Here is a 27181-nt window from a genome sequence, read left to right on the forward strand (position 1 = left end):
TCAATAAGTGTTGCCGTGACGTCAAAAGTCCCCACGTTGCAATGTCACACCTGTTTTCAGCATTGTACTATTTTAAAGTTGTTTTGACCTTCCAGAGATCATTTTGGGTTCCGATCACCTCCAATTAACCCCGAATAAATCTTAAATGATTTTAAAACTTTGAACCTTGTCTAGAATATATTTTATTTATTTTATAAAAATGTTTTAAATTTCCAATCCTTAAACAAATCTAATATTTCTTACTCGTACATTCTTCGGTGACATCCTTCAACCGTACCGATCGTCTGAAAATGGTGAGGGATGTTACACATACTATCAATCCCACCACAAACCAGAATTTATAATTTGAACATAAAACAAACAACTCTTACCATATAATTATTCTCTTGCACTTAAATTTTCCTTTACTTATATTTTAACTTTTTTAAACTTTTAGCTTTTTAGCACATGTAACCATTTATGAAAAATTACATGGAATATGCGGATAATCATTCGATGCCCTGTTACGATATGATAAAATGTTAATTACGATATTTCGGTGTGTGCAAAGCACGACTTAGCCATCCGAATCCCATAATATGCAAAATGTGGCATTTTGATACTCCCAAGCGCTACAAGCAGCCAACAAACACTGTAAAGAGCTCATGTACTCTATAACATGCCAATTATATTCAACTAGCTTTCCAACAATGTTCACAACAGCTATTATTAACAATTATTGTTTTTATAAGTGAATTACTTGGTTTTACAAACTTAGTTTTCAGGGAAAAACTCAGTGGAGTGGGATCTAGATCTTTAATGCGAAGATAAGATTGCTATACCAATGTGATAGAAATTAAATCATTGCTTTTACAAGATTAAAGATAGTGAATTATCTTTCTAGATAAAACTCCAGCAAACGTTGAAAAATCAAATTGCGAAAGCAATTGTTTTACGTTTTTTTTTGGAGTTACTATTAGTACTTATAATTATTCCTTATAAGTACTTCCTCTATTTATGCAATAATAGATTAATTTCTTTCAAATTACGTTTCAACCCTATTTGTTATATTCAAAATTCAACATTTTACTAATATATTTTTTTTTCAAACTACTGATAATCTTGATGGATGTATACGTGTATTGTGTTTACCAAATGTCATTTTCACATTTCATATAATCTAATTGAATTTGGACCTTTATTTTTTTATGCTTCAACTATAGTTGAGAAAATTGTATTTGAGTCATCGGTTTAATAAGTTATCAATTTAATTTGGTACAAATCATTTAATTAAAAATCCTTCAAATAAGTTTAATTAAAAAAATAATAAAATATTGGGTAAATTATACTGCAAGCCACTCTAAAATAGTGTCGCTCCTATTTTGGTTACTCTAAATTTTTTGGTCAATTTAGTTACTTTAATTAAGATAATTGTTCGAATTGGTCACTGTCGTTAAAAATTTCTTTAAGCCACTAACGAATTGCTGACATGGCTTTTTTTTTTTACTTTTGAGTATAGCTAGAGACCTCTTTATAATTAGTTCAAAACACTTTCTTTTTTTGTTTACTAAGGTTTGTAAGTTTTCTCTTTTTCTTTGTTGTTGTTTGTTTCTTAGGAAAAGTAAAAGAGAAAAATAGGATAGTTGACTTGTTTGTTTGGCTTAGGTAACTGTATCACTCTGTTCTCTTCTTTAATTGATTTTCTCTTAACATGCAAAGGAGAAAAGAAAAAACTTAAAAATTCCTTTATAAATACCTTAAAATCTTCCCTTGGATACCCTCAAAATCATCTTTTCATTTTTAACATTCAATACCCAGTAGCATTAACATAATTACTATGAAAAGAAAAAAAAAAGGCAAGAAATATTTTTGAGGAATCATTATTTTCATCAATAAAGTTGAACACCCAACAAAACTAGATTTGTTAATAAACTAAACACGCACAATAAAACACAACACAACCCAATTCTAGAAATTTAAGAATTAAGTGGAAAAAATAAATTTTCTTAAATAAAAGAAAAGAAAAGAAAAACTTACCATACTAACATTAGATCTTGAAGAAATTGCAAAGAATCTTCAAGAAGCACATAGCTGAATCCGAGCACAAATCAAGCATGTACAAATAAACACTATGAGCAAATTACTCACGGTAAAACCTATTATCAACAAACAAGTCAAAACTATCCTCATTTACCTTTGGTACTTTTTCCAGGAAACAAACAAACAACAAAAAGGAAGAAGAGAAAACTTACCAACTTTAGCATTATGTTGCAAATGAAAAAAAAAATAAAGACACATCAACATCCATTAGTGAATTAACAAAATTTTTAACGATAGTGTCTAATTCAAGCAATTATCTTAACTAGAGTGACTAAATTGATAAAAAAATAGAATGATCAAAATAAGAACAACACTATTTTAGAGTGACCTACTGTATAATTTGCCCCAAAAAATATTATATGCCATGAAATTTAAACATTTACCCCCTTAAATTTATATTAAAATTTGTTCAATTTAATAAAATACATATTTCTATTAAATATATAACATTATTTAATATTTAAAAAAATTTTACAACCAATAACCAAAGCCCAAACCAACAAACATAGGCCGAACCGAAAACCGAAGCAAGTTCATATACAGACCCGGCCCAATTTGGTTCAACCACAATGCCAAGCTGGTCCGGAGCCAACATTTTCACTTTGATAACTGCTTTCTTGCACCTCTTCGTTGTATCAGATCAGATCTTCTAATTGACTAGTTCGAACTTCATCCCGATGTTCCATTGAGAAACCTAAAGAATTTTTTTGTTAATGGATATTCTTTTTGCTCAAATCCAAGCGGATCTCCGCTCAAACGATGCTCTCCGCCAGTCCGGCGCTCTTCTTTCCGCCCTCCAACAATCCGCCGCCGGTCGCGACATTTCCATAATTGCCAAATCCGCCGTTGAAGAAATCGTCGCCGCCCCTGCTTCCGCCGTCTGCAAAAAGCTCGCCTTCGACCTCATCCGATCCACTCGTTTAACCGCCGACCTTTGGGATTCTGTCTCCACCGGCATCCGTAACGACTTCCACTTCCCCGATCCCGATGTCGTTGCTGCTGCAGTCTCCATCCTCGCTGCCATCCCTTCTTATTCCCTCGCCAAACTTATCACCGATTCCAATGCCGAGATCTCTGCTTGTTTCGATTCCCCTTCCGATAACCTCCGGTTCTCCATCACCGAGACTCTAGGATGTGTTCTCGCTAGAGACGATCTCGTAACGTTGTGTGAAAACAATGTTAATCTTCTCGATAAGGTATCAGCTTGGTGGGCTCGGATTGGGCAGAATATGTTGGACAAGTCCGACACGGTTTCGAAGGTAGCATTTGAATCCGTGGGGAGATTATTTCAGGAATTGGATTCAAAAAGGATGAGCAGATTAGCTGGTGATAAGCTTGTTGATAGTGAAAATTCTTTGGCTATAAGGTCAAATTGGGTTTCTTCAATGGTTGATTTCGTTTGGAAAAAACGCAGCACTTTAATGGCAAGGTCATTGATTCTGCCGGTTGAGAGTTTTCGAGCAACTGTTTTTCCTTTAGTTTTTGCAGTTAAGGCAGTGGCTTCGGGGGGATTGGAAGTTATAAGGAAGATTTCAAAGGGTTCTAAAGTGAATGGGACTGTGGTGGATTCCAATGCGGAGAAATTAGTTGGTGTGTCGGATTTAGTCACTCATTTGGCTCCATTTCTGGCATCTTCGCTGGAACCTGCATTGATTTTTGACGTCGGGATTAATATGTTGTATTTGGCTGATGTGCCTGGAGGGAAGCCTGAGTGGGCTTCACAGTCAATAATTGCCATTTTGACACTTTGGGATAGACAGGAGTTTGCTTCTGCTAGAGAAAGTATTGTTCGAGCCGTTGTTACTAATCTTCATTTGCTTGATCTTCATATGCAGGTGTGTTTTTCTTTTTCTTTTTTACAATTCTTTTGCATAAATTAAATTTGGTTTTCTTAGTGTGTTAGAGATAGGTCTGAGTCATTGATATAGCGAGTTTATGAAATTTTACTGGTGTGAGCGTTTCAAGGTTAGCTGTCACACTGGGAAAGAATAATGAAATATATATGTTAGAATCCATCCTTAGAAGTTTCTTTATTTCTTCAGTGTGTTGGAAGTCAGTTCTGATATTTTTTCTTTCCAGAAGTGATTTTTGAAAGTGGTTGTGTTTGCTATTGCTTATAAGCCCGAAGGTCATAATGTTTGAACATTATGTAGAAAACTGCTTGATATTCTAAAATTTCTCATGAAGGTATCATTGTTCAAGAGGCTGCTTCTTATGGTAAGAAACCTGCGTGCAGAATCAGACCGAATGCATGCTTTAGCCTGTATTTGTCGGACAGCTTTATGTGTTGATCTCTTTGCAAAGGAAAGTGTTCGAAGAGGTCAGAAACCTCTTGCCGGAACTGATATAGCTTCTCTTTTTGAGGATCCTAGTGTAAAAGATGATCTTCATAATGTTACAAGTAAAAGCTTGTTCAGAGAGGAGTTGGTAGCAACTCTTGTTGAAAGTTGCTTCCAGTTGTCATTACCTTTACCTGAACAAAAGAACTCAGGTATGGAGAGTAGAGTGATTGGAGCCTTGGCATATGGAACAGGATATGGTGCATTAAACTGGACAGAGACAGCTCTGGAAGTGGTGGAAGTTTGCAGGCCTTGTGTCAAATGGGACTGTGATGGAAGGACTTATGCAGTTGATTGCTATTTGAAGCTTCTTGTTCGGCTCTGTCATATTTATGATACCCGGGGAGGTGTGAAAAGAGTCAAAGATGGGGCTTCCCAAGACCAAATCTTAAATGAGACGAGATTGCAGAACTTACAGCGTGATCTTGTAAAAGATCTGCGTGAGGTATGTGAGATCTTATTGAGAACTTAAATGCTACACTATATCTTACAAGATATGTTGTGCTCTGCTAATAAATTTTGTTTTGTAATATGATGTATACTATTTTGATGGTGAACTAGTAAGTAAAGAATAATTCTAATTTCTAAGGGTGTTTAAACATGATTTTGCTATGTTTGTTACTATTATTGTTATTTCATGTCGACCTCTGGTCTCTTGGTGTCCATTTGCTAGGTAAGTAGCTCGAGAATATGTGCACGTCTTCTTTGGGCTATTTCGGAACACATAAACCTAGAAGGCCTGGATCCACTTCTTGCTGATGATCCTGAGGATCCTCTAAACATCATCGTGTCAAATATCCACAAAGTCCTCTTCAATGCGGATGCATCTACTGATACAACAAATAGGCCTCAAGATGTTCAGGCTGCTCTTCTATGTGCTCAGCGGTTGGGATCTCGTCATGCTAGGGCTGGCCAGTTACTAACAAAGGAGCTCGAAGAGTTCAGAACCAGTACCTTGGCTGATTCTGTCAACAAGCATCAGTGCCGTATGATTTTGCAGAGAATTAAATACATCTCTAACCGCCCTGAAAGCAGGTGAGGTTTCTGTAAATAGCCTTATATATTCTGAGTTCTTCACTGATCACGTAGATGATGTTTCTTTAGTTTAAGTGCTTTAATGTTCCCTTCAACAGCATGCTTTTTAAAAATCTTTTGGGCTGAATGTTTATTGATAACCAGCATGTGCTATAGAAAGATTATTCCCTTATTGGCAGTGATATTTCCATTTTTGTTGCTATATTAATCTTGTTAAGATTAGTTCAACTGAAGTAGCTTCCTCCTAGTGTGTTTCCCAGGTCTTAAAATGAAAAGGAAAAATAGATCCATGTGTATAATTGACATTCTTGTAAACTGACGGGAGATATGGAATCTTTCTTTTTCAGGTGGGTAGGGGCTAGTGAAGCTAGAGGAGACTACCCATTTAGCCACCATAAACTGACTGTTCAGTTTTATGATGCATCAGCTGCCCAAGATAGAAAACTGGAAGGGTTGGTTCATAAGGCTATTTTGGAGCTTTGGAGGCCAGACCCTAGTGAATTAACACTTCTACTAACAAAGGGAATAGACTCCGCATCACTTAAGGTTCCTCCAACTGCTCGTACTTTGACTGGGAGCAGTGATCCCTGCTACATTGAGGCCTATCATCTGGCAGATGCCGGAGATGGAAGGATCACTCTACATCTAAAGGTTAAAACTCTTGTTTATTTATGTTTATCTTCTTTGCCTATTAAACCCTTTTTCTATATGATCTGAGGTATAACACAATTCTGTCGATCTTCCCGAAGCTTATGTAGAATAGAGCCAACTTAATTTCTTGAAACTTATCTAAATCAAATGCCATAGTTGTTTGACTTTATGGAGGCCTTGAAAGGTTATCTTGAGTGTTTTGTAAGTGGTAAAAGAGATTCTACCCTTTTATACAGTGAAGTTTTAGTAGAGGGTTACTAAAGCTAGAGTCATATGTTTATTGGTTGCTTACTGCATCAGCAGGCATCAAAGTACTTCATGTTTTTACCTCAATCTATTGGTGCAACTTTGACATATTTGAGAAATGAATAAATTTTTTTTCATGTTTCCATCAAGATGGCAAATAGTATGATCCAGTCAGTCATGTTATGTGCTACAAACCATTTTTTCTCATCAGGCATGATTGTCCAAAAGCAGTATCCATAATTACCGCCATCTCATTTCATGTGCTGTTGTTCTAGTTGCTACGATGAGTGATTCCTATTAATGATATTCCCCTGGTTGATTGGTGAATTTTGCAGGTTCTTAATTTGACGGAATTGGAATTAAATCGTGTTGATGTGAGGGTTGGATTATCTGGTTCTTTGTATTTTATGGATGGGTCTCCTCTAGCAGTACGGCAGTTGCGTAATCTTGTTTCTCAGGTTGCTTCTCATCTTTGTAAATAAGAATTTATTTTCCTTTCGGTTGTCTGATTCTATGGTTTCAAATGCACCCTTCTGAAAATTTTTGTTGTATCTTGCAGGATCCTGTGCTTTGCAGTGTGACAGTAGGTGTTTCTCAATTTGAAAGATGTGGCTTTTGGGTTCAAGTCTTATACTACCCATTCTTTGGAAGTGGTACTGTAGGAGATTGTGATGGTGACTATTCTGAAGAGGATCCACAAATTATGAGGCTAAAGAGAAGCTTAAGGCCAGAACTCGGAGAACCTGTGATTTTGAGGTGTCAGCCTTACAAAATTCCATTGACCGAGCTTCTCTTGCCACATAAAATTTCACCTGTCGAGTTTTTCCGTCTATGGCCTAGTTTGCCAGCTATTGTGGAATACACTGGCACATACATTTATGAAGGAAGTGGCTTCAAGGCTACTGCTGCGCAGCAGTATGGGTCTTCTCCATTTTTGAGTGGACTGAAATCACTGTATTCCAAGCCTTTCCACAGAGTTTGTTCACACATCATTCGCACTGTGGCTGGGTTTCAGGTAAGGATTCATTGCTTTAAAGATATTATTCTAATGTAGGCTGGATCATAGCTGATAATATTTCTTTCTTTCTCATCTTTTCTTTGATGGAACTGTCTCGATGTTTGTTGAAACAAATGTAGTTATTGTTTGAGGCTTTTCAGTTTGTTGACAAAACTGATATTTACTTGTCCAATATGTGACAGCTATGTTATGCTGCAAAAACTTGGCATGGGGGCTTCTTGGGCCTGATGATTTTTGGAGCTAGTGAAGTGAGCAGGAATGTTGATTTGGGTGACGAAACAACAACCATGATGTGCAAATTTGTGGTCCGAGCTTCAGATGCATCAATCACTAAACAGATCGAATCGGATCCGCAAGGTTGGTTGGATGACCTGACTGATGGGGGTGTTGAATACATGCCCGAAGATGAGGTGAAGGTGGCAGCCACGGAGAGGCTCAGAATTTCAATTGAACGAATAGCGTTGTTAAAGGCTGCACAGCCAAAGAAAACTCTGAAAACTGAGGATAAAGCGGAAGATGAGGAGAGCGACGAAGACGATGAAGATAAAGAGAAGAAAAAGAAGAAAGAAGGGGAGGAAGATGATAAGGCAAAAGGACCTTCAACGCTGTCGAAGCTAACCGCAGAAGAAGCGGAGCACCGCGCACTGCAAGCAGCCGTGCTACAGGAATGGCACATGTTGTGTAAAGATCGAAGCATGAAAGTGGGTTAAGTTGGTGTCAGGCATTAGTTAGTTGATTGGAGTTGCATTTTTTACCCTTTGTTGTAAGTCTGCGTTTGGGGCATTTCCCTTGTTCATCTACCGGCCTTGTCTGTCATATTCATTTACCAGAGATGGAATGTTAGATTTTAAAAAGCGCTTGGTTTCTTCTGTATTCAACACATTTTTGTATGTATATCATCAATCTCTGAAATTAACTCTTAACACCAGGTTCTTGGCATTGGAAGGCCTATGTTTTGATTCTAATATTACTTAGAAATATTTTTCACTTTTTTATAATTTAATTTTAATTTTAATTTTAATTTATATGTAAGTTCAATAATCCAAAATTATAAAATAAAGATAAAAAGTCAAGACAAAATTATTACTATTACATTAATTTAATTTAGTTGGGTGGAATGGATGGATATTGTGATCCATAGTAGACTAACAAAAAGCACAAATGACCGATATACATTTTAACAATTTTTTTTTTAAATATAAAATATCCAAAAGAATGAAATGACCAATATAGATTTTAATTTTTTTATAAAAATATAAAAAAAAATATTTAACTATATTAAAAGGCTTAAATGACCAATATACTTTCTAGAAATATTTTTATCAAATTTAAAGTATTTTTTAAAAACTTAACATTGGATTGACCAAAATGATATTAATTTTACCTTAAAAATAGTCTAAAAATTAATACCAAAGTTTGTCCTACGAAATCTGAAGAAAAATGGGAAAAGAAAATATTGATATTTGATTTGTCTGATACAATTGCAGTTGCAGTTGGTAAAACATGGTGGTAGGAGAACCATAGTGCAATAAAACGCGAGTTAAATTAATGTATTAACATTTGATTAAAAAATTCAGAGAATATATTCATACAAATTAACTTTCTAATTTGTTAGATATTCAAAAACACCTACGTATTTTACATAACACCAAAATTCACATAAAAGATAATAAAAACATACACTTGAAATATGATACATGCAATCCATGCAAGTTCAATAATCAAATTCATTACTTTTATTTACTTCATCTTACATTTTAGTTACTTACGTTAACATCTTGTAACATTTTAGTCACTGAATCATTAACGGTGTAATGATAAACTGACATGACACGTTAAATCATCATTTCAAACAAAAATTTTAGGTTAAATTATACAATTGATCCCCATATTTTTTCGTTTTGAGTAATTTAATTTTTTTCTTTATGTTTTTTTAACTTTCCTTTTTTTTTCTTTATTTTCCATTCTCTTCTGCTTCTTCCTTTGTTTTCCTCCTTTCTCCATCTCTTTTAATATAATTTTTCTATATTTTTCATTTATTAAAACTTTTTTTATGTTTATGAAAAGAGAAAACAGAAAGTTGAAATCAAAATAAAATTTGTTTTGCATATTCTCACCTTACAATTACAAACCCTCATCGTTCATCAGTACTTTAACGAACCAATTTGGATCTCTCAATGACCTAGTTCACAAGCTTGCCTCACTTGAAGACCTCGCCAATCATGACTTATGGCAGTCCACCCTCAACAAAGTTTTCTGAGCCCGCTTCCTTAACCTCCTAACCAACTCCCACAACCACATTATCTATCTTACCTACAACATTCTCGCCCTCTTGAAACTACGGTATTTCACGGATTCTTCAAAAGAGCTCTACACTCTCAATGACTAAAACGACCTCCATACGAAACTCACCATCAACTTTATCCAAACCAATTTTGTTCCATGCTCTTTTTCTCTCTTCAGTTCATCCATACTCAACTTCCAATCAAGCTTTCTTGAGAATATCTAAAAATGTTTAGATCAATTTTATCGTTTGCTTAATTAATCTACACAATTCTGTAGAAGTTTAGAAACAAAAATAATTTATTTTGACTATAAAGAATTCAATTTATGTTTAGATTTGATTAAGTATATTTTTTTATATTGATTAGCTAGATCCAATTTTAGTTTCAAAATTAGGTTATATTCAAACTGATATTTGATTAAGAATGATTGATATTTGATTTTCAGTAAAATTCAATTTAGGAATCATATGAAAGAAATAAGGACTTGGTTTATTTAGTACGCAAAAATTATGTTTCTGCAGTAAAGAATATGAGAAGAGAGAAAAATAAAAGAGAAAAAAAAGAAAAAATTAAATTGTTTAAAAAAATAAAGGTATAGAGACTAATTTTAACAAATGAAAAACAAAAAAAAATATGATAAAAGAAATGGAGAATAGAGGAAAACAGAAAGAGGAGAAGAGAAAGGAATAAAAAAAAGAAAAAGAAAAAGTTCAAAGAACATAAAAGAAAATAATTAAATTACTCAAAACGAAAAAAATATAAGACCAATTGTATAATTTAACTTAAAATTTACGTTTGAAATGATGATTTAACGTGTCACGTCAACTTACCGTTACACTGTTAATAACACTTAACGCTCAGTGATTAAAATATTACAACACGGCAACGTAAGTGGCTAACATGTAACATTTCAAACATAAGTGACTAAAATATAACCTGAGACAAACAAAAGTGACAAATCATTTAATGTTGACAAATATGCTTATTTAGGGTGAGTTTGGATGGGCGGTGCGTTTACCTACGGTTAGTGTAAAAACAGCAATGGCGGTGAGATTAGATACTGTAGTAATACTGTAACGTGAGAGAAAAAGTAAGCTAAACACACTGCACCGCACCCAATCGCCGATCCAAACCCACCCTTAATTTAAACCAACACAAACACTTGCATAATTTTCTAATTATAAGCTTTCCAGTTTTTCCCTTTTTTTTTTCTCTAGGTGCATGAAATTTCAAAGAGAAAAATGGGCACCTCCATTGCTTCTCTAAATTCATCTTAAAATTGGGAAAAGTTGAGCAAAGACACATGAAAATCAACTAAATCTATTTAATCAACAACACACACATGTTATGTCAGCAAAACTATATCAGAAAAAAAAAATTGGTCACCTCTTAAACAAGTTGGACCCAGTTGAACATATTTGTATGTCTTTACTATAGTTTCTCAATTGTCATTTTAACCATTCATATGTTAAACCTTTGAGGAACGTTGTCGAAGTCATCAAAGTCGAACCTCTGTCGCTCTCTCCCGGCCTGAACGCCAGATGCAATTAGCTAATAGACGATCATTGGTTCATAAACAATAGTATTTAAGTAACAACTAAACTTGCTTTGATGTGAAATAGCAGATTCACCTTAAGTAGATACAATGGATCACATGACATTAGTTCATCCAGACCATTCAGCTTCTTAGACAGGGTCATCAACCTGTAAAGAAACATTTATTCACAAAAATAATTCCATACAAGTATAAACATTATAAAATTATGGTGATCATCCTCGCATTATATTCAACTTCAACATTTAGTTCCTATATTTGATGTTTAAAGATTTGGTTACTCGACATACGTGGAAATTCTTTTTTAAAAACCCGAAAGCTCGAAATCCGAAATTCTATGTCATTTAAAAGATGAAATTATGGTTATTAAAATAGTTAGCTTTCACTAATTTATCTTTTCTTAAAAAAGTTAATGACATTTTGAAATTATAGCTCAAATTATGATTTTTGTCCATGTACTATACTATTCAGTCCCCATACTTTTAATTTGGCATCATTTGATCCTATTATTAATAATTTTATGCCTTTGTCTAAGTCACTAAAAATTTCATGTCTTATGGCTATAAAACTAGTTATTTTCCTCTAATTTGTCTTTAAAAATATTCCAACTCAACCTCATGATTTGGACTTTTTTTTATTATAATTCCACATCAATTAACAGAGTTTTCTAACAGTATTAGTGATTTGGACCAAGGCATAACATTAATAATAGTAGGAGGATCATATTATGTCAAATTAAAGTACAAAACTAGATCCTCGAGTTGAGCATAGTACAAGGATGGAAACCATAATTTGACCAAAAACTAATTATTCAAACAAAACATGAAATCAGTGTCTATTCTATAGAGTGCACCTTTGGATTGATGAGTCAATATGCTCAATCATTTCGCAGGTCTTATATTGTTCGGGATCTTCTAGGAATCGAACCATCCCATCCTTTTGGTTTATCGTTGCATATATCTCACCATCTTTAATCTAAAATTTGACACAAAAAACGTCAACAATGTAACTTTGTAATATATGAAATTGCAGACATTAATTAACCAAAACTGACAAATCCAGAATTACCATTTGAAGAACATGCATTTCCGCTTCCTTAGGGCTATTCAGTTGCACTCTATTAGCAATATCTTGAAGTGAGAGGGTTAAATATGTCTGTGTCAACCTCTGGATATTTCGTTTATACATAGATGATACAGCTTGCTTCACCAAGCCTAGATTGTTGTCCTGGTAAAAGTGTAAAGCCTCTTTCAAATGGTCAAACGAATAAAGGAGCAATAGCGAGTTTAAATTCAGATATAGCACTTACGCTTTCGAATTTATCCTTGTTTGCCTCTACATATGTCTCTATGTCTGCAATTTTGCCGTTGCTATAACTATTTGCCAGTTCGATATATGGCTACTCAAGGAATAAAAGTAAGAAGTTAATTAGTAAACCGAAGAGAACTAGTGAAGTAAACCATTCATTCTTTTTATGAAGGTATAAAGATACAATTTTTGAAGGTCCTAATTGGTCCAGAGCTTAAAAGCGCTCTAATTGAAACCGAAAGTATCAATATTGTATCAACCAGGCCCTTCCATCAATCTAGCCGTCAATTTGAATATAAAATGCAAGATCAGATCTGACATGGAGGCCAATTTAAACACGTGGAGCAATCAAGCCAGTTTAAACTTTTGAAGGTTTGAAATTTTAGGGATTTCACACCAGATTGGCCTTCACATTAAAATCTGAGCTAGCATTTAATGCCCAAGCTGACAGAAGGACTCAATTGATATGATACTAAGACTTTAAATACTTGATTATGATGTTTTGAAGCTTGGGACCAATTTGATATGTGGGTCATAATTTGGGAACTTTTGATGCAGTTAACTCTTCCTTTTTTAGGTCATTATAATCAATCTCGGAACCTATACGTACCTGACATAAGTTCTTCAAATTTCTCTGCGCAACTGAAGAAGCATACTTAGGGAGATTGGTAGGGGACTGTAACCAAAAGAATGTAAGACCATGGGAAAGATCACCGCTCGGAGATGAAGAAGAGAAAAGACAAACAACAGCTTAATACATAATACAATTTGAGAACCAATCTTATCATCCGTTCTTTTTTTCGTTCTTTTAAAGGATTTGTCTGTACATCCTTAATACATAATACAACGTGATGAATGCTGATTGGTGAACCTACCTGTCCATGGTGAATAAGGGAGACCAATATGTACTTTTTAAAAGCCTCGACAGCTATAGCATTAATGGTAGACATTGGAGCAGTCACAACCTAGAAAATTACCATACACAAATAAAATTAGACTAATTGGAAGTTAAGACTCTCGGAATTTTCGTACCTGACCAATAATTTACAACAGAGGTGTAAAGAAGTAACGTACATTGTGTAGAAGCTCCAATGCTTTCCGGAACCACTTTTTTCCAATGCTTATCATTCCCCTATTGTAATGTCAAATGGGAAACCCAAATAAGTTATTCCCCCTCAATGATGCTAAACAGTGTAACAGTAAAAATCGAACAGTTTGAGAAGCAACCAACCCGTAATAGCAAAAAAGGAAAAGGTCTCTTGGTTGATCAACCTCGAAAACATCTTCTTCCAGAATGGAAAGACCAGCTTTATAGCACCTTGACAGCAAACAAAGCAAGAGAAACTCCGGGTGTAAAGCAGTCAAATGTTCGGAAGATGACTGAAGCTTTCGAATAGCGGTCAGCATTGGGGCCACCCCACGCAAGGGCTCCTCGAGCAAAAGAACTTGGTCTTTGAACCTCTTACACACGGTTATAACTGCCAAATCACATTCAAATCAACATCGACGATATCAACAACTTAAAAACAGAAACTTTGCAAATCTCAAGAACAATTTTGATACGAAGAAAGAGTCATACACTTATCAGGCGCCAATCGAATTTGCTCAGCAATGCATGAAGTGATAAATCTGGCAATCATTAACACATATGAACCAGCTTGCTCTTTTGTAACTGGACCAGCAGTGCATGCCTCCCTGTTGAAATCATTAAACAAATTAAAAACTCTTACATGCATAAATAAGATTAAAAGTTAAGAGAAACTAACTACAAGTCCACAACAGCAATTGAACACCTAAAAAACCCTCAAGATTCGATTTTCTTCCTACTTTCTATTCTGTTCTCAGCAACCAAACATCAAATTCTAAACCAGACTAATAAAACTCATTTCCTTCTAACAAATTTTTTTTAATAAGAAACCCAGATTTTACATGTATAAATAAGATTAAAAGTTAAAGAGAAACCAATTATACCAGTATCTGAACATTAAAAAAAAAACCCAAGATTCAATTTTCTTCTAATTTCTACATGTTCTCAATAAACAAACATCAAAATTCTAAACAATATCCATATCACCCCCTCCCCCAAAAAAATTATAAAATTCTACGAAGAAAAGTGGATTTTTTAAAGACTCGAATTGAAAAAAGAACTCACAGGAAATAGAGGTAACCCAGAGAGTGCTTGGAAGGGTCGAGTTGGTCGAGAAAAGGCAACAACCGAGTGGACTCGGCATGGAGCGAGTCATCAGCTTGTTTAAGCAAATTTTGCAGCGATAAAACATCGGAGGCAGTGGTTGATAGTCCCTGGATTTGATTCACTAAACCTTCCACTGAGTTCATCCCTTTGCAGCAGTGTTTTGTGATCCTATCGACTCAGTTACCTGACAAAAAAACACAAATGTTCGATTTCCAGTTACTACAAGTCTCTGATTCACCAGAGCTTTGTCATTAAAGCTTTCCTTTATTTGAGGTAAATTCGCTGATAGGTCCCTGTCCTCTAGTATTTTCAGCAAATTAATCCCTTTGTTAAAAATGAGCGATTAGTTTTTTTTGTAAATTTAGTTTTAAAGCAAATAGGTAATTCTTTTGGGGTAAACTATTAAAATAATCACTTTTGTTTGCTTCAAGTTACTTTTTAGTTACTTATATTTGAAATGATCAGTGAGTTGTTAACTACTGTTAATGGTGTAACGACAATCTGATATGGCTTGTTATTTCATCGTATCAGACTAAAATTTTAGACCAAATCACACAACTAATCCTTGTACTTTTATTTTTTAAAACAATTTAATTTTTTTATTTCTTTATTATTTTCCCTTTATTTTTCTCTCTTCTCATCTTCTTCGCTATGTAATATTGTTTAAAATTAAAATTTTAATCAAATGTGAATTCATCACTCAATCCAAAATAAGAAAATTTAATAAAACTCTTTGATTTTCTTTTGTTTTTTTCGTCCCTTTCCTTCTTTATTCCTTTGTCCTTTTTCTTTGAATGTTTTCGGTTCATGTTTGTCTCACCTCATAAGCCATCGTGTTTCCTTAACTGGCCATGTAAGGGTATTACTTACAACTTCTTCTTTGTAAATTTTCTTGTTTGAATCTTGTGTTATTTCATCTTTATTCATCAAATTAGTAATCAAGTTTTTCATATTTTGTTATGTAAGACCTTAATTTGATCTTACCAGACATTTTAGTTTGTTGTCTAGCTTTCTCAGATTTTATGAGTTTTTTAGTCTATTGTCTAATTACTTTTAGTTTTTTTATTACTATTTTAAAAGTTTTTGGTTGTGTGTAGTTATTAATTTCACTCTAAATTTTCTTTAGCCGCAAAACATGGGGATCTAATACACCAATTGAATTTAAAAGCTATTAAATTTTAACATGATGCATTCAACTGTAAAAAAAAAAAAAAAAAAAGAATGGGTATACATTTCAGCACCCCAAAACTGAAAAATTCTCTGAAGATGGCAAGAATGATAGGGTTAAAAATTTAATTTTAACCTAAAACCTTTAGCCACAAAACTATCAAAACATAAAATTTTGTAAGGGATAAATTAAATTTGATCATAATTTTTTTTAAAAATAAAATGTAAATAACTTAACCAATTTCTTAATACGAACCAAAATTGGTACATCTCATGTTTTTTTTTGTATATCCTCGTATTTTTTTAGTAGCCCTCATGTTTTTTAGTAACCTGTTACATTTTTTTGTATTTCTTCATATTTTATGGTAATCCCTCAAAATTTTTGGCATTTGCTTTTTTTTTATAACCCTCATGTTTTTTGGTACACTCTCAAATTTGTAGGTATCTTCTAGCTGATTTACCAATAAAAGCTTAATTTTTTATAAATTTACCGAAATGGGCCCGATATTTTATTATTTTTCGGAATGGGCCATTTTTCGGCAAATCGCGTCCACGTCAGCGCGATGTCAGGGGATGTGCCAGGAAATTGCAGCCACGTCAGCGCGCTTTGCTGACGTGGCAACAAATCGCGTCCACGAGGGGGCGATTTATTGCCACGTCAGCAAAGGGCGCTGACGTGGCCGCGATTTCCTGACTTGTAGGTTTTTGGATTTTAGGGTTTAAGGTTTTAGGATTTTTAGGATTTTTAGGGTTTTGGAGAAAAAAATAAACAGATAAGTCGCGCCCACGTGTACGCGCTTCTTTATGGAAACATCTGCCCTTGAATCTACAAATGTTGAGCATGCATTCACTGAAGTACTAACTCAAATACATCATGTGATCAGTCGAAAAGCACTCGAAGGAGGGAATGATCAAACAACATTGCCCAAGCCATCAATGTCGACTCTAAGGATGATGTTTCAGCTGTGAAGAAAGACGGCTGTTGTTCTGCATAATTGTTAGATGATGTCGAGTGTCCAAATTTGCTTCCTCATTAAGCACAAGCTTTCGTCACCGTGATCTTTCTCGAGATCAAATAAATAGGGATAATTTAGGTATTATAAATAATTTAAATAATTTAGTGCAACTATATACATAAAATTTCATTAGTTCACGCGTTGGGCAAGTCGCGGCCACGTCAGCGCGCTTTGCTGACGTGACAACAAATCGCCCCCTCGTGGACGCAATTTGTTGCCACGTCAGCAAAGCACGCTGACGTGGCCGCGATTTTCTGGCACGTCCCCTGACATCGCGCTGACGTGGACGCGATTTGCTGGAAAAGGCGCATTCCGGTAAATAATAAAATATCTGGCCCATTTCGGTAATTTAAAAAAAAGGCTTTTTTGAGTAAATTGCCCGTATCTTCTCATAATTTTTGGTACCCCGTCATGTTTCCAGGCAACCTCTCATATATTTTGGTATACCCTGAAAATGGTTGGTATGGTTTAAAAGTTAGAATTTGGTAAGAGATATAATCAAAACATAAAATTTTGTAAGAGAAATTAAATTTAATCATAAATTTGTAAAAATGAAATTTAAATAAATTAACAAATTTTCTAATATGAACCAAAATTGGTACATCTCATGTTTTTTGGTATATCCTCATATTTTTTTTGTATCCTGACATGTTTTTCAGTACACTCTCTTATTTTTTGGTATCCTCTCATGTTTTCTAATAATATGTCACATTTTCCTTCTTTCTTCATTGTTTTGGTAATCCTACACAATTTTTGGCATTCGCTTATGTTTTTTTGGTAAACTCTCATATATTTTGGTATATCCTTATATTTGTTGGTAACCTCTCATGTTTTCTAGTAGTCCCTCACATTTTTGGTATTTCTTCATGTTTTTGTAGCTCTCACAATTTTTGGTATATACTTATCTTTTTTGGTAATCTTGTCATACTTTTTTTATATTTCTTCATGGTTTTTGGTATACCCTCAAATTGTTATTATGGTTTCAAAATTAGAATTTGGTTAAAGATATAATTTTATGTTAAAATTTTGTGAGGGATGAATTAAATTTAATCATAATTTAAAAAAATAATAAAATTTACATAAATTAACAAAATTTCTAATACGAACAAAATTTGGTACATCTCATCTTTTTCGGTATTTCTTAATGTTTTTTGGTAGTCCCTCACAATTTTTGGTATCTTCTCATCTTTTTCAATAATGCCTCATATTTTTTAATTCACTCTCAGATTTTTTGGTATATCCTCATATTTATTCATAACCCCTCATGTTTTTTCGTTAATAGATCACCTTTTTTGGTATTTTGCCATCTTTTATTTGGTAGTCCCTCACAATTTATGGTATTTTCTCATCTTTTTTGGTAATCCTTCATGTTTTTTTGGTAAAAGCTTTTAGATTTTTTGGTGTATCCTCATATTTCTTGGTATGCCCTCATGTTTTCTGGTAATCCGTCATATGTTTTGGTATCTCTTTTTGTTTTTTGGTAGTCCCTCACAATTTTTGGTATCTTCTCATCTTTTTCTATAATCCCTCATGTTCTTAGATTTTTCGGTACATCTACATTATTTTTGGTAACCCTTATGTTTTTGGTACACTCTCAAATTTTTTTTGTATCTTCTCATAATTTTTGGTTTTTTGGTTTGCGCTCATGTTTTTTGGTTTGCTCTCATATTTATTTATACATTTTTAGATATTTTGGTATTCCCTCTTTTTTTTATACAATAATAATTGTTGGTATGGTTTCAAAAAGGAATTTGGTGAGATATATAATTTTATGTTAAATTTTTGTAAGGGATAAATTAAATTTGATCATATTTTTTAGAATAAAATAAAATTTAAATACATTATCTCATGTTCTCTCAGATTTTTTTGGTATTTTTTTCATGTTTATTGGTAGTCTCTCATGTTTTCTGGTAGTCCCTCATATTTTTTGTCTTATCTCATGTTTTCTTTTTTCTTTTTTCTTTTTTTTCTTTTTGTATAAACTCATGTTTTTTGGTTTGTATTTTTTGGTATTCCCTCATACTTTTTAGTGTATCCTCGTATGATTTCAAAATTAGAATTTTATAAGAAATAATTTAATGATAATTTAAAAAATAAATAAATTTTAAATAAATTAAAAAAATTTCTAATACGAACCAAAATTAGTACATCTCATATTTGTTGGTATATCCTCATATTTAGGATTATTGTAATTGATACTTTTATATTTATACATTCATAAAGTTCAATTTTTTTACTACTGTATTGGGTACAAATTTCTCAACATCTAGATGGTATTTTTTGTCATCTAGATGGCTAATGGGATATTATGAATAATGGTGAAATCAAACAGCTTCCACGCCATCTTAATGATATTTTTTTTACCATTTAGATTTTATAAATTGTATTTTCATGCAAATGAAAACAAGGTTGATACATAAATGTAAATTGACCATATTAATATCATGTCTGAAAGAAAAACAAACATCAACAATAAAAGTAAAATAAACATCATGTCCAAAAGAAGCATAAAGACCTCCAAATATGGTTTAAGTTAAATCTTATCGGACAAATAACTCACATATGATTAGAACCAACATTGTCATCCTCCTCCTCCTCCTTCTCATGTTTAGGTATATCATGTGGTGGAAACTCTCTGTTTAGTCTAAATGTAGAAGGTTTAAGAACTGGATAATTTGCAAGATAGTATCCCGAATTTTCACAATTTGACTAAGGAAATCATGGAGTATCTTCTCATTCGCAATGCGGTACGCATCAAAAATCTCAATTCTTGTTCTCAAAATTTGCATTTCTTCCATAAAAGATAACAAATTTACATTGTTCGAGCTACTTGACGGTATTGAAGAAGATGGAGGAGCTTGCTTTGACGACAATGGTTGTGATGGTTCAATAGCAAAAACCCCTTGAGCATTTTCTTTTCGATTTTTCCAATGCTTGATATAATAATACTTTGAATTAATATCCTCATCATAACATTGGATTGTACTAAAAATGATATGCTTGGCAATCAGTTTGCTTGGGTGGGTCATTAATTCGTGACATCTTATATGGACTCCAACATCAAAACATAACTGCGTAATCAAACAAGGAAACCAAAGTGTGTGTGAAGGATTTGCATAGCTTTGGATTTGGTTGTTCAGAAAATTTCCAAACGTCTATACTGTGACCAACCAAAATGCTGAAGAGTAGTAGGTATACCGATTATGTCAACTCATTGGTCTGCTTCGTCAGAATGAGATGACACTAATGAATAAACTGTAATGAAGTTTTAGCCTCTCAAGAAAGATTTGTTGAGTGGATAATATCGTTCTTATACAAAAATACAACTCTACGGCCTTGTGTTAGGACATCATAAACCATATTCAAATTCAATGTTAGAATTGTGTGACCCAAATTCTTGTGAAAATAAAATATAAGTGGCAAGATAGGGGGATTTACAAGTGGTACCCATATACAAGTTTATTTTCTCTATTTGATGTTGATTAGAATATGGTGTTTTAACCTTACTGTATTATTTCTATTTAACTTTGATTAGAATATAGTTTTACAAACCTATAAATAGATGTAGTTGTCTCTCCTCTTGTATTATTCGAATTCGACATAGTGAATTATCTTCTCCTCTGCCCGTGGTTTTTCCTAAAAGGGTTTCCACATAAAATTTTGTATGTTCTTCTTCTTTTTCCGATTCTTAGTTATTATTGACGATCTATTTTTCACAAACTAGTATTAGAGCTTCCGGGTTATTTATCTCGATTACGGTAATGGCGTCTTTGAAGTGTGAAATTCCACTGTTGGATCACAACACCAGATTCGCGTTGTGGCAGATAAAGATGCAGGCAATTCTTGTGCAGATGAACTTAGAGGATGCCCTACTAGGGTAGATAAGATGCCTTCAACATTGGCAGAGGAAGAGAAGAGGCGTAAAGATTGAAAGGCGTTAACACAGTTACATCTGCATTTGTTTAACAAAAATTTACAGGATTTGATGAATGAGAAGACCGTCGTTACATTACGGAAGAGGTTGGAGTAGTTATGTATGTCAAAAACTCTAACCAGTAAGTTGCATATGAAGTAGTGTCTTTATACTCATCGTTTGGAAGAATGAGTGTTTGTACACGAACACTTAACAGTGTTTAAAAAAATTCTCTCAGACCTTGAAGCCATGGAGATTCAATATGATAAAGAAGATCTAGGGTTGATTCTGCTTTGTTCGTTACCCCCGTCTTATTCAACCTTTAGAGACACAATTTTGTATAGTTGCGAGTCTATCACAACTGATAAGGTTTATGATTCTTTGATCTTGTATGACAAGATGAAACATCTTGTGGTTAAACCCAACTCTCAAGGAGAGGGTCTTTTTGTTCGTAGGAGATAAGATCGGAATACTGATGATTGTGGAAGGACACAGGAAAGAAAGAAATCATGAAAAATCTAAGAGAAGATCGAATTCTTCAAATAGAGGTAAAACTTGTAACTTCTGTAAGAAGAAGGGGCACATTAAATCTGAGTGTTTTAAGCTGCGGAATAAGATCAGAAGGGGAGTCGCAAATCAAAAGGGCAAACAACCAGAAAATTTTGGTGAAGCTGATGTTGTAGAAGACTACAGCGACGGTGAACTTCTAGTCGCTTCTGTCAATAATTCTAAATTAAGCAAGGAGTGGATCCTTGATTCGAGCTGCACCTTCCACATAAGTCCCAATCGGGATTGGTTTACAACTTACGAAACAGTGTCTGAAGGTGTTGTTTTGATAGGAAATAATGATTCATGTAAAATCGCAGGTGTTGGAACGATTAAAGTTAAAATGTTTGACAAAGTTGTCAGAACACTTAGTGACGTGCGATATGTTCCTGAATTGAAGAGAAATTTGATTTCATTGAGTATTCTTGATTCAAAAGGGTAGAAATACACAGCTGAAAGTAGGGTTTTGAAGATTTTCAAAAGTTCCCTTGTTATGATAAAAGGGCAGAGAAATACTGCCAAGTTATATGTTTTACAGGGTTCTACTATTACTAGTGATGCAACTGCCACTTCCTCGTCCTTGTTAGCTGATGATGTTACTAGACTTTGGCATATGTGTCTAGGGCATATGAGTAAGAATGGTGTGAAAGAATTAAGCAAAAGATGACTTCTTGATGGGTAAGGAATTGAAGTTCTGTGAGCATTGTGTTTTTGGGAAGAAAAAAAGAGTTTGATTCACCAAAGAAATCCATAACACGAAGGGAACGTTGGAGTATATTTATTCTGATCTGTGGGGGATATCCAGAGTGCCTTTGAGAGGTAGAGCTAATTACATGCTAACAATTATTAGTGATATTTCTAGAAAAGTTTGGTTGTTTCTCTTGAAGAAGAAAAGTGATGTGTTTTTCACATTTAAGTATTGGAAAACTATGATTGAAAAACATACAGGAAAACAAATAAAACACTTCCGTACAGACAATGACTTAAAGTTTTGTTATGATGAATTTAAGGAACTTTGTAAGTCAGAAGGGATAGTGAGACACTTGACAGTTCGTCATACTCCTCAGCAAAATGACATTGCAGAATGAATGAATAGAATGATCATGGAGAATGTTCAATTTATGTTGTCAAATGTCAACTTATCGAAGTCATTTTGGGCCGAAGCGGTCTTTACTGCATGTTTTTTTATCAATCGATCTCCATCTATTGTCATTAACAAAAAGACTCCACAAGAGGTATGGTCTGATAATCCTACTGATTATTCTAATTTAAATATTTTTGGGTGTCCTGCGTATGCTCATGTTGATAATGGAAAATTGGAATCGAGATCCATTAAATGTGTTTTTCTTAGTTATAAAGCTGGTGTAAAAGGGTATAAGTTATGGTGTCCTAAAAATAGAAAATTTGTGATTAGCAGAGATGTTATTTTTTATGAAACTGTTATGCTACCTAACTTATCTCTTAAAGACTCTTCCAATAAAGAACAAAAAAAAGCATGTAGAGCATCAGATTAATTTAGAATCTACAATAAAGTCGACTCCTCAAGCCAGTACAGAAAGTCAGAATAGAGTTGTTTCTTCACCATAATACTCTATCACCAAAAAAAATTAGAAGAGAGATTAAACCTCCAAAGAGTTATGCCGAGGCTGATCTAGTTTCTTATGCTTTAAATGTGACTGAAGATATAAATGCGAACTAAGAGCCATCTACTTATTCTGAGGCAGTTAGCTGTGAATACTCAGAAAAGTGGATGATTTCTATGCAATAGGAGATGGAATCACTCCACAAAAACAGAACATAGGATCTTGTGAAGCTTCCTAAAGGAAAAAATGTTGTTTGTTGTAAATGGGTGTTTAAAAGGAAAGAAGGGACTCTAGGAGTGGAAGAACCCAGATATAAAGCAAGGCTTGTTGCAAAGGGTTACAGTAAAATTCCAGGTGTGGACTTCCCAGATATGTTCTCTGTTGTTAGGGGAGAGCAAAATTCGATTCGACTCGAAAAAATCGAAAAAAAATTCAAATTTTGAGTCGAGTTATTCGAGTTAATCGAGTTATTCGAATCAACTCAAATTTTTTTTTAAATTTCGAGTTCAAATCGAGTTGAGTTTTCGAATTCGAATAACTCAAATAATTCGAATAATTCGAATATCAAACTATAAAATTTTATATTTTTACCCCAAACTCTCAAACCTTTTTACTTTTCCCTCAAAACTTTTACTCCTTCCATTTTCCCCCCAAAACTTTTACTCCCCTCCCCTCCCCTCCCCTCCCAACCCCCCAATCTACCCAAAATCCATTTCTCACCAAAACTTTACTCTTCCATTTACTTTTTCGCAAAAATTTACTCCCAAAAACCCTCAAAAACTTTTATTTTCCCCCAAAATTTTTACTCCCTCCCACTTTTCCCCTAAAACTTTTATTCCCTTCCCATCCCACCTCCCATCTACCCCAAACCCTCCCCCCTCCAATTTTTTTTAATATTTTCCCTCCAAAATTTTGCTCCCCCTATTTACTTTTCCTCAAACGTTTATTCCCCAAAACTTTTTATTTTCCCCCTAAAATTTTACTTCTCACCCTTTACTCTCAAATAAAAAATCAAAATTATCCAAAAAAAATCACTAAACATAAATAGTAATAATTTTATTTATATCTACTATTTATATTATTAAATTAAATTTCACATTTTATATTATTTATATTATAGAATTTTTTTAGTCATATTGAATATTTATATTAAAATTGAATTATTAATTATGCCGTAAAATATTCGTGTTAAAATTTTATATTGGTATCAATTTCACATTTTATTTTTAAAATAACTTTTATTAAAAAAATTATATTTTTACATTTAATATATTTTTTAATTCCAAAATACATAGTGGCAAGAATCTGAAGATAACTGAAACAACTAAGCAAGTAGAGAAGCTAACCAATATTTAAAAAATTAATAAATAAATTATGAGGTGATGAAAGTTAATAAAAAATTTGATTAAGGTGGACAAATTTTATTACGATGGGTGACAGTGGTTACAAGAACCCAAAATTATTTTTTTAAAATTTAACTCGAACAAATGTATTCGATTTGATTCGATTCAAATTCCATCTCACTCGACTCGATTCGAGAAAACTTCAAATAAAGTTAGGATGATAAAATGAGATTCAAAAACTCGATTAACTCAAAATTTTTTGATTCGATTCGATCGAATGCTCACCTCTATCTGTTGTTGTGAAGCATAGTTTGATTCGAGCTTTGCTTGGTATTGCGACCATGCATGATTTGGAGCTTGAGCAGTTAGATGTAAAAACTGCATTTTTGCATGAAGAACTTGAAAATGATATTTACATGCAACAACTAGAGAGATTTATAGTCTCAGAAAAAGAGGACTATGTTTGCTTGCTGAAAAGTCCCTTTACAGTTTGAAACAATCTCTGAGACAGTGGTACAAGAGGTTTGGTTCCTTTATGACTTCTCATGATTTCAAAAGAAGTAGCTTTGACAGTTGTGTTTATTTTAAGAAAAACAGTGATGGTTGTTTTGTGTATCTACTCCTCTATGTTGATGACATGTTAATAGCAGCAAAAGATAAATGAGAGATAAGAAAGGTCAAAGTCGAGCTTAGTGAAGAATTTGAGATGAAACATTTGAGACCAGCAAAGAAGATACTTAATATGGAGATTCTTAGAGATAGAAAAGCAAGTAAATTGTACCTAAGTCAAAAAGGGTACATTGAGAAATTTCTTTGCAGGTTCAATATGTAGAATGCTAAGCCTGTTAGTACTCATTCAGAAACCCATTTTAGACTTTCATCGAATTTATCTCCACAATCAGTTGATGATATTGAGTACATGTCACATGTTTCATATTCTAGTGCAGTGGGATCTCTTATGTATGCTATGGTTTGTTCACGTCTAGATTTATCATATACAATCAGTGCAGTTAGCAGATACATGGTGAATCCTGGTAAAGAACACTAGAAAATAGTTCAATGGATTTTGAGATACTTACGAGGTACTACTGATGTTTGCTTACAGTTTGGAAGAACTAGAGATGGAGTCTTTGGGTATGTAGATGTTGGTTTTGCTGGAGACCTTGATAGAAGAAGATATCTCACAGGTTATGCCTTTACAATTGAGGGTTGTGCAATCAATTGGAAAGTCATTTTGCAAACTACAATCACTTTGTCTACCACTGAAGCTGAGTATATAGCGTTACTAAAGCTTATAAAAAAGCTATTTGGTTAAAGGGGCTCTTTAGTACACTCAATAAAGACCTTCAAATCAGTATAGTATTTTGTGACAGTTAGAGTGCCATCTTCTTTGTGGACGACCAAATGTTTTATGAGAGAACAAAACATATTGATGTTCGGTATCATTTTGTTCGTGATATTATTGCTCCTGGTGATATTGTTATGAGCAAAATTAGTACTTATGATGATAATCTTACAGATATGATGACTAAGTCACTTCCTATATCCAAGTTTGAGTATTGTTTAGACTTGGTTGGTGTTTATTGTTGAAGATAAACCCCTAAGGGTTTTCCTGAAAAAGGTGGAGAGCTTGTTCGTTGAGAGTTCGTGATGAAGAACTTGTTCGTTGAGAATTCGTGTCAAGGTAGAGATTATTAGAATTGTGTGACCCAAATTCTTATGAAAATAAAATATAAGTGGCAAGATAGGGGGATTTATAACTGGCATCCATATAAAAGTTTAGTTATTCTATTTGATGTTGATTAGAATAATGTGTTTTAACCTTACTGTATTACTTCCATTTGACTTTGATTAGAATATGGTTTTACAAACCTATAAATAGATATAGTCGTCTCTCCTCTTATATTTTTCAAATTCATCATAGTGAATTATCTTCTCCTCTGCCTGTGGTTTTTTCCAAAAGGGTTTCCACGTAAAATTTTGCGTGTTCTTCTTCTCTTTTCGATTATTAGCAATTATCGACGATCTATTTTTCAGATTCAGATCATAATTTATGAACTCAATGTAAACACATTTCTTAACCATAAGAATTTCATAGTAATTATTAATAGTTTCTAGATTGAATGCTACATTCTTCCCTCTTACAACACATATATTGCCAGCAACATTAGGAAGATTTGCATAAAACTCGCATACAATTGGATGAGAATAATCAGAAAGAGTCCCATAAAATGTTTTCTATCCTTTCCTTTCAATATTTATTGTGTACTCAACTAAATGATTATATTTTGCCATATCTTTTGCATATTTTATATCCAACGAGAGACCAACATCAGAAATAACACCTTAATGTAAGAGTTTCTCAAGCTTTTCTTTGGCTACATTCGAATGAGATTCACTAGATACCTTATTCCTTTTCATTGATGTCATCTACACTGTGAGTAAATAATAACAAGACATCTTACAGGCTTGATGGTAATAAATAATAAAATTGAAAAAGTTGATACAGAAAAACATAACAGAAAAAATAGCATAAAAGCCTATCATAAGCTTTTTTTTTTCAAAGCTCATAGCAGACATATGTTGAGTTGAGATATAACATGATGTTTGGCACAAAAATAATCTGAAACAATAAACCGGGTGGATTAACCGTAGATAACTTTACCAGTATGACTTTTGACTCCCTTGATGAAGCATGGGCTTTCTATAATTCATATGCATCTTAAATTTATTTTAGTACTCATCGTGCTAGTATACGTACTAATGGGAATGGATCTCTTATCGGCCAACAATTTTGTTATTCAAAGAAAAGGTTTAGGATTAATAGTGTCCAAGAACATGACCAACAACGAAGCCCTAGACCTCTAAGTAAAACTGGATGCAGAGCTTTTGTGTGAGTTAAT

The 27181-nt window shown here is 33.5% G+C and overlaps 2 protein-coding genes across 3 annotated transcripts; one reads left to right on the top strand and one right to left on the bottom strand.

The window, feature by feature from the left end:
- Nucleotides 1-2677: 2677 nt before the first annotated feature.
- Nucleotides 2678-8355, top strand: LOC107892180 (protein TPLATE). Its single transcript, XM_016817190.2, has 7 exons — nt 2678-3914; nt 4267-4863; nt 5092-5453; nt 5801-6104; nt 6686-6808; nt 6910-7365; nt 7551-8355. The coding sequence occupies exons 1-7, from the start codon at nt 2793-2795 to the stop codon at nt 8076-8078; spliced, it is 3492 nt and encodes a 1163-aa protein (XP_016672679.2). The 5' UTR covers nt 2678-2792; the 3' UTR covers nt 8079-8355.
- A 2602-nt stretch (nt 8356-10957) lies between these two features.
- Nucleotides 10958-14949, bottom strand: LOC107892179 (COP9 signalosome complex subunit 3). 2 transcript variants are annotated; one of them, XM_016817189.2, is made up of 11 exons: nt 14669-14949; nt 14096-14211; nt 13748-13994; nt 13591-13648; nt 13392-13481; nt 13127-13150; nt 12518-12607; nt 12277-12435; nt 12062-12183; nt 11285-11357; nt 10958-11183 (listed from the first exon to the last, which is right to left on the bottom strand). In XM_016817189.2, the coding sequence occupies exons 1-11, from the start codon at nt 14851-14853 to the stop codon at nt 11115-11117; spliced, it is 1233 nt and encodes a 410-aa protein (XP_016672678.2). In that variant the 5' UTR covers nt 14854-14949; the 3' UTR covers nt 10958-11114. The 2 variants fall into 2 exon arrangements, with proteins under 2 accessions (XP_016672678.2, XP_016672677.2); XM_016817188.2 differs by having other exon boundaries at nt 13127-13192.
- Nucleotides 14950-27181: the final 12232 nt, after the last annotated feature.

The sequence above is a fragment of the Gossypium hirsutum genome, chromosome D09, assembly GCF_007990345.1.
Source record: "Gossypium hirsutum isolate 1008001.06 chromosome D09, Gossypium_hirsutum_v2.1, whole genome shotgun sequence".
NCBI classification, from domain to species: Eukaryota; Viridiplantae; Streptophyta; class Magnoliopsida; order Malvales; family Malvaceae; genus Gossypium; species Gossypium hirsutum.

Excerpts from the sequence above, each read along its gene's own strand:
- LOC107892179 (XM_016817188.2), bottom strand. The coding sequence starts at position 14,853 with ATGAACTCAGTGGAAGGTTTAGTGAATCAAATCCAGGGACTATCAACC. Across the intron at positions 12,436-12,517 it reads ACAAGGATAAATTCGAAAGC|GACAACAATCTAGGCTTGGT; the intron begins GTAAGTGCTATA and ends CACTTTTACCAG. Across the intron at positions 11,184-11,284 it reads ATCCATTGTATCTACTTAAG|GCCGGGAGAGAGCGACAGAG; the intron begins GTGAATCTGCTA and ends TCTGGCGTTCAG.
- LOC107892180 (XM_016817190.2), top strand. The coding sequence starts at position 2,793 with ATGGATATTCTTTTTGCTCAAATCCAAGCGGATCTCCGCTCAAACGAT. Across the intron at positions 5,454-5,800 it reads TCTAACCGCCCTGAAAGCAG|GTGGGTAGGGGCTAGTGAAG; the intron begins GTGAGGTTTCTG and ends TTTCTTTTTCAG. Across the intron at positions 6,105-6,685 it reads GGATCACTCTACATCTAAAG|GTTCTTAATTTGACGGAATT; the intron begins GTTAAAACTCTT and ends TGAATTTTGCAG.